Source organism: Seriola lalandi, unplaced genomic scaffold (genome assembly GCF_002814215.2).
Source record: "Seriola lalandi dorsalis isolate HSWRI2012SDOR001 ecotype SW California unplaced genomic scaffold, Sedor1 jcf7180002054584, whole genome shotgun sequence".
Taxonomy (NCBI): Eukaryota; Metazoa; Chordata; class Actinopteri; order Carangiformes; family Carangidae; genus Seriola; species Seriola lalandi.
In genome coordinates this window covers 712,011-726,064 of record NW_019525137.1, presented here as the reverse complement: position 1 = coordinate 726,064, position 14,054 = coordinate 712,011, and the positions used below count along the sequence as shown (strand labels likewise).

Sequence of the window (14,054 nt, the reverse complement as noted above, 5' to 3'; positions counted from 1 at the left end):
CAGGGGAGCAGCTGTGATTTATTTGTGAAGAGCTTCAACAACATCAAAAAGATGGGGGTGGGGTGTCTGAGAGATGACCATCAACCCGCCGTTCTTCACATCAGACAACAACGTTTCAACAATCCACTTTGGCACGAGGGTTGGTTCCTTTCCCTCACCTCTGTTTGGATCATAAAGGTCCTGGTTACTCGCTGCTGCTCCGATCCTCCATTCACACACAGAGCACGGACTCATCAGGTCACGGCAGTGTGTGGCGCACATTAATCTCTCAAACACAATCATGAACAGAAGCAGTCCAGGAAGTCCATTTTAACATTCAGGTGAATAAGTGACTTTGTGTCACTAAAGAAACACAGTGGGTGAGATCACTGGTACATGACTTTTCCACAGACAATATGCCAATGCTGGAGATTTTAAAACCAAGGACAGAGGAACAGAAGCAATAATTCAAAAGTCTACCGAGGAGACAAAGTGCTAACATCTGTTAGAATTGGAACCATGATTGTGGGTGCTGCTAAAGAAATGTTTTATCGGTTACTTTCAACTCCCACAGAGTGAAAACTGTTTGTAAAAAGGTTCACTAGTCGTGTGGCCCAGCACTGGCAATTTGTCCTTCAAAGGAAGGCAGATCAGAGGAGGGGTGGGGGGGGGGTCAGGCACATTTCCCATGCTAGTGTTACATATTCTACAACAAGTTACAGGTGTCAAACAACACAACGTTCTCCCTGCCCACAGCAGAGTCTCTGCTCAGAGGCATGATGCTACAGGAAGCGGATCCCTGCTCCAAACTGGACACCGTCACATATCCTGTGAGAGAGAAAAACAGAGGTCGGGACTCATCATCAGGAGAACCTTCACTCAAAGTATATCATCTGCTGCACTGACTGTTTTCTAATGCAGTTAGGTGTGGACAAGTGGTCTGGGTTATGATTGCTTATGTGTGATTAACGATTGTGATTAGCACCATTAGCCTGGGTGGAGTTACTTTTTAAAAACCCTGTTGATTCCTACAGTGAAGAGGATGTTGTTACTTTGTTTTCATGCAGCCAGGTGCAGTCGTTCCTGCTCATCTTCCTATTTTTTTTAATCTTTTTTCTTCTTCTTCTTTTGTCATATTTGTTTAAATGTTCATTGTCTGAGCTGTGTTCTCTCTGGAGATGCTAGTGGAGAGAGTGCTGGGTTCTCATTTATTAACGATTATAAAAGATGGGATCTATAAATAGAAACTTGACGAGAGAACACGCAGAAACTGTGACCCATGTGTACATTTTGGAGACGGGGGAACTGGTGACGCAGATGGTGAGGTGTTGAATTGAAGCTGGATGGTTGAAATTAAATGTGACATATATACAGTATATACATATAATGAAATAGACTGAAGGGGGGTTCTAGAGGTTTAACATCTAGAATCCCCCTTCAGTCTACATGGCACATACAGGAGACAGGAAACTCCCATATGACTGTTCGATCCACATTATCAAGTCAGTCAGGACAGTGAAGCTCCCCTTCCTTCTGACCCCCCCCCCTCCTCACCTCTTAAACAAGAGAACCTGTGTAATTTTAAGTGTTGTAATGCCCTGATCATTTCAATGTGTATATTTATGTTCTTTCTGTTCTAGAGATTTGTTACAATTCATAGTTGAATTCTCCAAGGTGTGCATCTGTTAAACTTGTTGATTTTTGAACTCATTGTAATCACCTGAGCATTGGAACAGATCTTCATACATTTTGATTGTTTAATAAGAAAATTTGGGAGTGTCTGTTAGTTAGTAGTGTGTACTAACAGATGTTTAAGTATCAAGTCTTTACATATCTGATCCTTTGTTGTTCCCTATGTCTGAACCAGCTGATGACATACTTGAGTGGTGGACCAGCTGACAGACACACACCACCCACAGAACCGTGCTGCTGACGGTGTTGGTGTGAAGTAGTCTTGCTCCTACCTGTCTCCACTCTGGACTCCCATGGGTACGCAGTAGTTGAGCTCCAGTCTGGCGATGTTTCCGAGCCTGAGCACGATGCCTGCTCCGTACGACCAGCGGATACACTCAGCTAGCTTCTGAAGGTGTGCTCGGGGACCCTCACCTGCATTTGCCCATCATTACTATTTCAGTCTTATAATACAGCAGGCATGGTACAGTAATATCTTAAGTGCACCCACCATAGTTGAGGTTGCAGAGGTTCCCAGCATTGAGAAAGAAATGTGTCCTGAACAGGTCTCCGAAACCGCCCTTGCCTGGTCTGAAGGGCAGAGGGGTGTAGAGGTGCAGGCCACCCGCCCAGTATGCCTCTCCACCCAGGTAATCACCTGGAACATACAGAGGAGCAGGACATATCTCTAATGACACTCTAATGATCATCCTGATCATTCAAATAAACACTGTGATCCAGATTATTAATCAAGAAAAACACACAAAGCTCCCTGCTGTTATCCCTCATACAAAACACAGTAAATTATATATATACACATTACATTTGTTTGGCTGGGCGTGCATTTGTTCATGGCCTCTCACCACTAGTGGTTGTGTTGATGTTTGTGTATTTATTGTCTTAACAGTTGTGTGTTCGTTGAATTGTTGATTGTTGTTTTGTTTTGTTTTGATGTTTATTTGAATTGTATGTTAGGACCCCCTTGAAAACGAGATGAGTTTTCTAAAGGGATTTATCCTAAAGAACAAACTTGTATATAAACGGTTCATTAATCCCTCATTAGATTTAAATGTGTGGGTGCAGATCTCTGTTACCAGTTCAGTAAGATCAGTCTTCCATATCATGTTCCATGTTGTTTTTTTTACTATGTTAAGAGTCTATACCTCCTAGATCTGCCATCAAAGGATCCGAGTCATTACGTCAGCAAATTGTTTATGACGTCTGAAAAACATTCTTCTTTTTTGTTTTAAGTTATTTTTTCTATATATTGAAAGTTGCAGAGAGCGAGAGACCGGTAAGGACCAAGCCTTTATGATACGTGCTCTACCAGGTGAGCCACATCTGAAAAATATTTCTCCAGAATATATGAGCTACTGATGCTGGTGGAAGCTAACAGCGTTCACATGAAGGATCTATTTCTGGAAAGATCTTATTGAGCCTTTGTTCAGACCAATATAAAGGATGAGTTATTATACACTGAAGGAGGCCATGTCTACTGAAGATCTATGAATCTGCTGTAGGGCCATTGCTCCTCTGTAAAGTCTTCCTGCTAAGCTGATTTCAACTGTATTCAGCAATATTATTGTTTTAAGATTGATAAAAAAAAAAAGTGGCAGCAGATTAATTTTTTACTCTGTGTTCTGTTTTTACTGTAATCGTGTTTTTTTTTCTCAGATTATGATTTGATTTTGTAACCTTACTCTTGCTGTTTGACAAAGTACAATAAAAGGCATCTTCTTGTGCAGCCTTTAAAGCATCTATTCCTATACACACAATAGTGCAGGTTCTCTCTCTAGACAGTCCAAACCGTTTTTACCTTCACTTTGTGGCCCGATACTGTACATCCCAAATCCTCGTACACTGGTGGGACCTCCAAGGTAGAACCTGGACCAGATACATGTGCATCACTAAACCATCTTTTAAAATCAAACATCTACTGCTTGCAAACAGTGAAACCTACAAACTGATTAATAGCACAAAATTTAAGAAAATATAGCGAGAAATGAGAATACATTAAAAGATAAGAAGCTAATCATTATTGATTTGGAAGTTTTGGTATTCATTAACATTATTGTCTTAGATGTATCAGACATACCTGTCAGCGATGCAAGACACTTGTCCTCCGAGGGGATAAAGCACCCCCCCCCACAGTGAAGCAGACAAGACCTGAGAGGATATGAAATGTTCCTTTACACACAGGAAACCTCATAAAGAGAAAGTTCATTCAAACAGGACAAGGCAACAGAAATACACATTTTTACTGTCTCTCCCTGCTTTGTTGTCCTCAGGTGGTTATTTAAGGGAACTGCAGTTACAAGTGTTCACACGATCTATTTATACATTGAACCTACCTGAACACAAACAATGAAGATAAACAACTAGCTAATATCTTGGCTGCCGTTTTTTTGAAGTACATGAAGTTCACACTGTCTGATTTCTGACTTACTGAGTCCCAGAAGAGTCGTCTGTTGAGCTGCAGCTCAAAATCCTCTTTCAAGAAGCTGGCGTCTCCTCCCGTATACCCAGCCAGCTCCTGCAGGGCAAACACACACCTCAGTGTCACAGCTCTGCTCAGCTGTTTTATCACAATGATGGGTGAAATGTCTTTGACACTCAGCCTCCAGGAGCAGCTGGACTTGCGCTTCCTTTGAAATTGTCTTTTACCCACACTGATCACCTCTTCTTATATTCAACACTTACACTTTTCATTTCTAAACAAGAGTACACTTCTTAAAAAGGTGAGACAATTCCACTTGTTTACACTATGTGTGTGTGTGTGTTTGTGAGTCTGTGTGTGTGTGTGTCATCATGGAAGAATTTGGTCCTGGAGAGACCTACTGTAGCAGAAATACCATAGATGTATGTATGTATGAATCAATGGATGTATGAATGGATGGAAAACCCAAAATAAATTGATCATCTGAGAAGAATTTTCTGTGTATCCATAGCCTGATAAAGCATGTTACTCTGTGTTATGAGTTAGAAGTTCATCAGTGAGCCACACACCTTCAAGCTTGACACGAAGAAAATCCACCTTGTAACTTGAGTCAGTACACATGTACTCATTTATCAATGAGCACCAGAGCAGACTTTACACAGGTAGTTACTGAGCAGCTGATATGTGATTGTGAAAGTGACAACAAACACAGCATGAAGAACAGACTGTTAAATAAAACACACTAGAGAGAGTCCTGTCTCAACTACAGATGCTGCTGGTGATGTTATCAACACAACTGTGCAAGATACAGTCACAAAACTTTACATGTGTGTAGTTGACATCAAAATGAAGTCCCATGAGTACTGAGTACTTATGTAATAATGTTCTAATAAATACTGAGTACTAACGGGTCTGAACATCCACATGTTGACAGGCGTTGTTGTGGCTCAAGATGGTTTCTAGTTCTATTTATGACTGTCCTGTATGCTGTCTGCTGTTACTACACTTGTTAGGGGTGTAACACAAAGCTACTATCTGTACCTGTTCATTTCACTACAATGTCTATATTCATTTATATATTTATAGCTTAAGTGTAAGTGTAAATGTAGTAGCAGTCATTAACTACATAGTTTGTCTGATACACTTTATTTTCTTAAGTTCAGTTTCTGAATTATATTATGTCAAGTATCTACGGATGAACGCTAATGTTAGCTAGTTTCTAACTTTAGCCTCAAGTTACGGTTTAGCTAAGTAATGTGAGCTAGTTTCTAACTTTAGCCTCAAGTTACAGTTTAGCTAAGTAATGTTAGCTAGTTTCTAACTTTAGCCTTAAGTTACAGTTTAGCTAAGTAATGTGAGCTAGGTTCTAACTTTAGCCTCAAGTTACAGTTTAGCTAAGTAATGTTAGCTAGTTTCTAACTTTAGCCTTAAGTTACAGTTTAGCTAAGTAATGTGAGCTAGGTTCTAACTTTAGCCTTAAGTTACAGTTTAGCTAAGTAATGTGAGCTAGCTGCTAACACACCCTTTCATTTCCAGTGTTAGCTTATTTCATTACCAATATAAAATGTCATATATGACCTAATGTTAGCTAACACTGGTCCTCAGTCACGAGCATTGAGATGATGAAGTATTAGTTGTTGAAGAGATATATTTTAACATGATTATAGTCAGACTTTTGTGTGTCTGTGGTGGTTTTGTTAGTCTTTTACCTTCTTTTTTAGCTTCTATAAAAGACACCCCCTTTGTTTTCTCTCAGGAAGTATAATGTATATATTTATAATATATAATAATAATCAAGCATCATTTTGAGGTACTTGAGTATTTCCATTTTATGCTACTTTATACTTCCACTCCTACATTTCAGAGGGAATTATTGTTCTTTCTACTGCACTGCATTTGTTTGACAGCTTTAATCGAACAAGCAAGATACTGTAAGGACTGTAACGCTTCACTGAAGCACCTGCACTTTTCTGGGTTCCCTTTTGCCCTGGAGAAAAAGGTGAGCCCCCTGACTGTCTTTTTATAATTCGCACTTTGGTTAATGTGCATCCATATGGACACAGGTGTGAAAGTTTACCTGGTTGACCCGGAGTAAGGCACCTCTGCTGGGGAAAATGGCAGAATTCCTTGAATCAATTGACACAGTGTGCTGCAAACAAAAGCAACATGAGACAAAGGTTTGATAAGAAACTTTTCCTTAAAAATATTTACATCAAAGGCAAATATAAAAAAGAAATAAGACAAAAAGACTAAACAAAAAGTGAGCTAGGAAAAGTGTCCAGGTGTACCGAGAGGGCAGATTTCAGCGAGTGTCCACTCTCTTCCCGCACGGCGAAGGAAGCGCTGCGTGCCAGGCAGCCCAGCTCCCTCCATACACCCTCCCACTTCAGTGTGTGGTTGGTGATCCCCAGAGGAAACTGTAGGCACAACAGAGACAGGATGAATATTCCAGGAGCATTTCTCCACCTTCCTAACTGTTGTAAACTACTGTGTATGTACTTTAAATGTGTTTGTCAGTGCACTCTGGTGGAACTGCTCTCTGTCTGGATGGTGCTCATACTGTGAAAGTTAAAGTTTGTCTTGCAGATGATATGTCAGTCTTGCATAATGCATCAGTCGTGAGACCTTGTTTGTCAGCGCTGATCAATCAGCCAAACACAAATTTTCTGAAGACACTGGTGTGTCACACACACACACACACACACACACACACACACACACACACACAAACACGCAGCCTCTTACATTTAGTTCTGCAGACAGGCCTCTGTCGGTCTCTTTTAAGGAGCTCCATGGGAACTGCCCGGTGACTTTGTACATGTTGAGAGTGAGACTGAAACAGAGAACACCAGCTTTGAAAAAGCTCTTTGATGACATCTGTACTGTTGTAAAAGGATTACATCCTTAAACAGTGACAGTGACAGTTACTACAGCTTCCTCTGTTTAAACTGCCCTGATGCTTCACCTCTTGGAGGAGCTGTTTGTTTTCATTCATCTCAGCCTACAAATATTCAGGAAAGTGACAGAGAGAGGGATGAGGGATCTGTGCTGCTGACATACTTGCGTTCAAAGTGTCCAGGCTGGGGCTTGAAGAAAGACAGACCATAGGATGTCTCCTTCGTCCCATAGGAGAACTGGAAGGTGAGTTTCTCAGCTCGACCTAACGTGTTGGGCAGTTTCAGACCCAGCACCTGGAAAACAGGACAGAGTTACATACACTGACAGCAGGTCTGGGGTCATTTAGGCTGTGTTGTCCACCAGTCACTGTGATGATGATGATGATGATGATGATGATGATGATGATTACTAAAAATAATGCTGTTTTTATACAGTTTCCAAATATCTGCTTTCACTGTAGGGAATAAGCCTGAATCTTTAACATGAAAAATATTTATTTGGTCAAATATGAATTTTTACTTTAAAGTCACTTTAGCCATGTAGTCAAACCAGTAAAAGCACCAATGCAACTACTAACAACAAGGTCTGTCCCAGTAACCCACACCAGTGAGCCAGCATGTCTTACCCAGAATACCTGTCAATATCTGTCACATTCCAATAAATATCCTATTATAAATACCATAGATGAAACTGACACAAACCACTAGTGATTAACAGTCATCCACATATCAATCCAAAATATTTTTTAGTTTTGGGCATGGAGGTTTATTGATGGCAAAATTAAAATGGAAACACTTTAATCACTTTAAAACCTTTCCATGTGTTTATACATGTTATATGACAGAATTGAAACTTATTCTTCCCTATTAAAACTGCTTTGTTTGTTATTATTATGGCCCAAGCACCGAGGAGCAGCAAAGGTACAAGGATAATATTGTTTTTGTAAAAAATATTATTATTATTAGTTGTACAGGATAATGGCCAGAAGAGTTTTTACAGAACATTATGATATAACAGTAAAGTTGACCTCTGGTCACTTCCACTGTATACGCATGGGAGTGAGATATTGTTCTCCTCCGGTCAGGGGGATGTGACAGACACATTTATGTGTCTCTCATTGTCATGTGTGCAATGTATGATGTAGCTTTGGCACTGGTATATTTTGAAATTCTGATGCATTAATTGCACACCTGTCTGTGCTATTGGGTCAGAGGGGTGTTTTATCGTATTAGACATTGAAGTTAAATTGTGTCAGAACTAGTGTATAAATTCTTGAGTTATGGCTAAAAAGTGTTTTGTGAGGACACAGTGACCTTTGACCTTTGACAACCAGATTGTAAATAGTTCATCTTCGAGTCCAAGTGAGTATATTTGTGTCAGATGTAATGAAATTCCCTCTGGGTCACCATGACCTTAACATTGGACCAAGTGTCAAAGCGAACATTTGTACCAAGTTCCCTCAAGAGCACTACTGCGATATCACGTTCACAACAATGGGACGGACGGACGGATAGACGGACAGACAACCTGAAACCATAATGACTCCAGCCATGGCTGTCACTATCATAGAGGCATAAAAAAAAGCCTCTTTGAGCCATACTACAAATCCAACAGGAAGTCAGCCATTTTGAATTTACGTTGCAATTTTTTCACAGCTTGAAGCTATTTCCAGGTGTTGTATTTTAACTACACAATGAAACCGAGAGATATCACATTTAGTAGGTGACATCTGCAGACCTTTGTGATGCTAAATTGTGAAGCTTTTGAGTTTACATGGAGCGCACTTGACATGGCGTGCAGGTCAATTTTGACCAAAACAAGAAACAGGAAGTTGCTGAAGATCAAATTTCTGATGCTTGATGAGGCTCCAGGCCTGAACACATCTACACATCAATACTAAGTCACAGTCATACTGCCACCTAATCACAACAGGAAGTCAGCCTTATGTGAAAAAGATTTCACATAAGAGATTTACATGAAATTTACATGGTAAGGTCTACCATGATATATGATACATGATAAACCGAAACATGACATATAATCAGTGGGTGTCCTCTAGTGCTACCTAGTGGACCCAGGAAGTGACACTGAACTCCTTCATGCAGTTTCCAAAAACATGAAAATTCAGTTGTGTCCCTGACACTACAGGTGGAAGGAGCCTGGCACAAACAGACTTCCATACCATATGACACTTAATAATAAGCCATTTAAAAACTAGTATTTTCCACAGATTTGGTATAAACATGTTTTGTATGTTTGCAGGATGTGTGAGAGGAAAATCCTGACATGAATACTGGGTAGGATTTTCTTAGTTCTTGTGAAACTGCTGTGAAAGGTTAAACTAATGTCCACAACAAATGCACCTAATACAGAGGAGAATATGAGTGACGTGACTCATATGTAAGGGCTGGTTCTCTCACCATGCTTCCTTCATTGTTGCCAACCATGGTGTTGTAGCTTCCTGTCAGTCTCTTGATCTCTGTCACCTCAAACGTCACATCTAGACCATTGGGCAGAGCATCTGCACCTGAAGAGGGAGAACCAATCAGGGTAAGGCAGGTTCATACCTTCACATTCAGCTACTGTCTCATTCAAACCCATTTCAAAGGCAAGAGAATGACCAAATCCCCAATCAAACTGCAAATAACCACTGACAGGTGAGTTCAAACATTCAGTGACTCAGTTACCTTCAGACGTATCGATAAGAACCTCCACCTCATTGAAGATTCCCAGGCGGAGCAGCTTCTGTCTGGCAAGGTGAGCTTTTTTCATCACCTGTAACCAAGAAAGAGACACTTAGTAAACCTCATCGTCTAGACATGACAAAGCAATGTGTGCTATTAGCTTAAAAAGCTCTTTAAAGCTGATGACTATTCCTCACAGTTCAAAAATATCAGAGCATACCAACATAAGAACTGAGCAACAGTTCACATGTGTGTTGTGCTGTCTTGATTTTCTGTACGGCACATAAATACATACGTCAATGAGGTTTTTGGCATGGAAGACATCAGAAATCTCATAGCCGAGCAGATCCTCTTTAGTCCGTCCAAGACCTTGGATGTTGACATGCTGGACAACCACCTTCAAAGACATTTTACTTCGATTACTTTCATATCACTGTCATATATGGATGGCAAGACATTTAAAATGTATTCAGGTGGTTTTCTTCCTCAGGTCTCTGCAAGATTTTTATGCACCATTGTGCTTAAATGACTACGATATTGCTCCACCATGCTAACGTACCGCTACCGCGTAATAATTTCTGCAGAATACTGACAGGATAAAGACACCAAAACTGCTACAATAGATACTAAAACATGTAAAACTGGAGACATCAACTTTAAATCTATGTATAAACATTTTTTTTATTTTTACACCAGAGCTGCCGTGATGATACTCACATCTTTGTTTTCAAGGATCTCCTGCTTGGCCTCATGTTCTGGTTCTGGACTATCCACCAAGTCATCAGGGTTGACACCCAGGTCCCGGCCATGCATCGGGACAGGATCCAGACTCTGCACCAATCATAAGGACACAGATGTAAAGAACACTGCTTGTTCTATCTAATGCAAAGACACGCAACAGCCCTATAACAAATCCCACTTTGTGTCCACAGAGAGGGTGAGTCAAGTCTGCTCATGTGTGGAGCTGGGACTGTCTTGTTTTGTATCTTTTTGTGTTACATGGTGAGGTGAAAGCAAAGGCATAGGTTTGCATATGGACAGTCAATATTTTGGGAGTACAGAATTGTCCCTACCAATATTTGAGTGGACTTGCTCACACCGTGTTTGGAAGGAAGTCATATTAGATCAGTCCAGTGCCCCCCAAGAGGCTACGTCTCCAAGACAACTGATTTAGGCATGCAAGAAATTGATTGACTAAAAGGGTAGGGACTATCTGAAAGCTCATGTCATGTGCGAATATTGCACTGGTACCTAACCTCACCAGCCTTTCCACTGTGGAAAAATGTCAACTGACGTTATTCAACCACGTAAGCTAGTGTTAACCGGCAAGCTAACCATGGCTTCTGTCTTCTGTAATCTAGCAGTTAGGTTGCTAGCAGGAGTAAAGATAAAATGGGTGGACATATCAAAGTATGAGTTGAATATCTGTCAAGAAATCACATGAAAATGTCACCATGAATGAATTACTGAGTACGCTGGAAACAAAGCAGCAGACCAGAGGAGTAAAGCAGGCTGATGAGGAAACAGTTGCATCTTCAAGGTTTTAGGTGAGGGTTTAAAATGATAGTGTGATTAAATATATGTATATATAACTATCATTTAATGTAACCATAGTCCACCTATTCTGATGTTAACTCGTAAGTTATTATAACAAAGTATCCGCTACTGTGAATAGTTTTATTTAAATGTCATTACATTTCCGAATGTAAACTCAGATCTTATGTTAATAATACATTTGGTTGACAGCATTATAAAAGGCCTCTTTTTTTTTTGGAGGTGTGTGAAGGTTGTTGTGTCCCTACCAATATTGAGAACAAACGTATATCCTTGGGTGAAAGTGTAACAGTAACACCTTATAATTAAATCTAACATGGTCCTCCTCAAAGACATGACAAAAAAAATAAACTATGTATGGCTCCTTTAAAGGGCAGCTGTCATGGAAAAGAAAGGGCAGTAAAATCAATGGGTGTGGCTTTTTGTCAGCTAGTGTCTGATGTCCTACAACCAGTTACAGCACATAGACAGTTGTTATATAGAAAATGAACAAAAGCATATACATTCTGGGATTTCTGGTTACTGTACTCTGACAGTAGACCTAAATAACATATGAGACTTTAACAGAAAAGTAAAATCATCTCTTTGTCACACTGTTTCATAAAATACAACAACTTTATTCACTGTAAATGTAAATATCACCAGACAAATGACCATTATAAGTTGGCCATAAGAGGATATCTGTCAAATACGTATTGATGATATCTACATTTGATTGGTAACATAATGTGAAGACAGTTATATCGTTTCTCCATCAAGAACTCGCATGTTGACATTCGGTTCACTCAGTCCCCGGCAGCGGAGTGTCACTGAACACCGAAGATAGATGCTGGAGAGACCGCAGCCTTCAGCACACACAGTAGGCAGGGAGGTCATGGTCAAAAATCCGCACATAGACCATCTGTCAGGGAGAAATGAGCTTTACCTTAGCATGGACAGTCCCCATTGTAAATACCCGCTCCGAGGAGCCTCTTCAGTCGGGGTTAACTAGTCTTCTCGACGGAGAAAATGTAAGATTACAGTGGCTACTTGCTCCAATACCAAACCCCCTTCAAGGGAGCCGCCATGACAGTCGGAGAGATCTTGTGCTGTGTTTGAGGACTCCTCTTACAGTACGTCATCTCTCCTCTCCGTCTCCTTATTTGACTGACATTTAAGCACCTGCATCGTTATGTTTTAACCCCTACATGACAGGAAAAGGAGATTTAATATGAAAATAATTGTAAATATTGTAGCCTACTGGTGTTTCGGTTATTTCAGAAGTTAAGCAACACACAGCAGGATGGAGACGGTAGTGGCCTTTATAGATGTTCACTACTGTCGCTCTACAGCAAACAGCATCTGCCTCCACTGACACACTGTAGGACACTGTTGTAATGTAGGACATGGTAATATAGTAGATGTGTGAGACCACGTAGCGGAGAGGAAAACAACTCACTATGATGCTATTGTTCACACTCATAGATGTGTTGCTCTTAAAGGCATCACCGTGTCTTCGCTCTGTGATTGGACAGAAATGAGAACGCATGAAAGTGGGTGGGGCCAAAATCGACCCTAAAATTTTGACGCAGCTTCTCCAGCAGATGGCGGGGTTTCATTTCAATAAAGCAGACCAGGGCCGGTTTCACAAAGACAGAGTTGACTATGGCTTAGTTATAACAAATAGTCACACTTCAGATAGACGTCTTAATTCATCTGTTGCTCAAAGTAGTTTAGTTCTTGACTATCTTAAACCGGATTGTGGTACAATGAATTCTGGGTAAAATAATTAAATAATCTTTTTTCCAAAATAAAAAAATGTTTAAGCGACATTTTACTTTGGAAATTCAGCAAACAGTGATTTTGAAAAAAATGGCTGCGTTTTTCTTTTCTCATTGCGATCTCATTAAAAATGTTAGCAAACCAAAAATTATGAACCATGTCTAACATTGAACGAATCTATGAGCAAAATTAAGACTGATCTAATGCCACAGCCCAGTCTAAACAATCTTTGTGAAATCGGCCCCAGAACACTGGCCAAAGTGAGTCTTACTTTGGTCTGAGGAGATGTTGGCTCGATTCCAGGCCAGCTTTGGCCTGAAGTGTGTTTGATTGTTGTAGACTGTAAAACGTATTAAAATGTAGTCATAGACATAGCTGTAGTGATAATAATACACTTTATTTATATACCTTTTTCTTAACAAAGTTACAAGGTGCTTTTCAAAGGAAATAAAACCAGCTGTAGGCTACAGGCCTAATATATCAGTCACTATACAACCTCCCTCGCAGTTAAAGCCTTTATATCTCAGGAAAATGTCTTTGAGTTGCAGATACACTTTGAATAAAAATCACCATTTACTAAAGTTACCTGAGCTGTGTTGCTTTAGCTTCCCGGGCTCCTTGGTTGGGCGCTGGGGGGGGACAACGTTATTGAACTGTTAGCTCATTAGGAGGGACTTAAACCATGAGAATCACCGCAATATTTTTTCTTATTTAATCTTTGAAATGAATGGATGGTTGGTGACCCTTGACATAGCTGGATTATCCCGCTAATGACATGTGGCCCCTATTGAGTGTGCCTTTTTAAACACATTCCCAGGACCCATTCAGTCCAGAGCCCCAGAGACCAGCCAGTGTTCCTGTGCTGGGATACTGCCACACCCCAGGTAGGCTGTGTGTCAGTTACTGTGTGATCATTTCATTTCTTCAGTTATTCAGGATTGTGCTTCCACCATGAGGGGTGTGCTGTATGTACAGTATGATATAAGAAAAACAATTTTATTTCATTTCCTTCTCTCTGTTGACCCTTCAGATTTATAGGAAATCAGGTTTTTAGGTTTGGGAGACCTTGC

The 14,054-nt window shown here is 40.3% G+C and overlaps 1 protein-coding gene across 1 annotated transcript; it reads right to left on the bottom strand.

Moving 5' to 3' along the window:
- Positions 1–12,308, bottom strand: samm50l (sorting and assembly machinery component 50 homolog, like). The gene is made up of 15 exons (XM_023418752.2): positions 12,149–12,308; positions 10,387–10,500; positions 9,965–10,066; positions 9,673–9,760; positions 9,406–9,512; positions 7,148–7,278; positions 6,833–6,920; positions 6,376–6,504; positions 6,165–6,236; positions 4,097–4,183; positions 3,746–3,816; positions 3,467–3,534; positions 2,162–2,308; positions 1,944–2,085; positions 1–807 (listed from the first exon to the last, which is right to left on the bottom strand). Exons 1-15 carry the CDS (start codon positions 12,167–12,169, stop codon positions 762–764), a joined length of 1,413 nt encoding a protein of 470 aa, XP_023274520.1. The 5' UTR covers positions 12,170–12,308; the 3' UTR covers positions 1–761.
- Positions 12,309–14,054: the final 1,746 nt, after the last annotated feature.

Excerpts from the sequence above, each read along its gene's own strand:
- samm50l (XM_023418752.2), bottom strand. The coding sequence starts at position 12,169 with ATGGGGACTGTCCATGCTAAG. Across the intron at positions 10,067-10,386 it reads AGATCCTTGAAAACAAAGAT|GTGGTTGTCCAGCATGTCAA; the intron begins GTGAGTATCATC and ends ATGTCTTTGAAG. Across the intron at positions 6,921-7,147 it reads CCTGGACACTTTGAACGCAA|TCTCACTCTCAACATGTACA; the intron begins GTATGTCAGCAG and ends TCTCTGTTTCAG.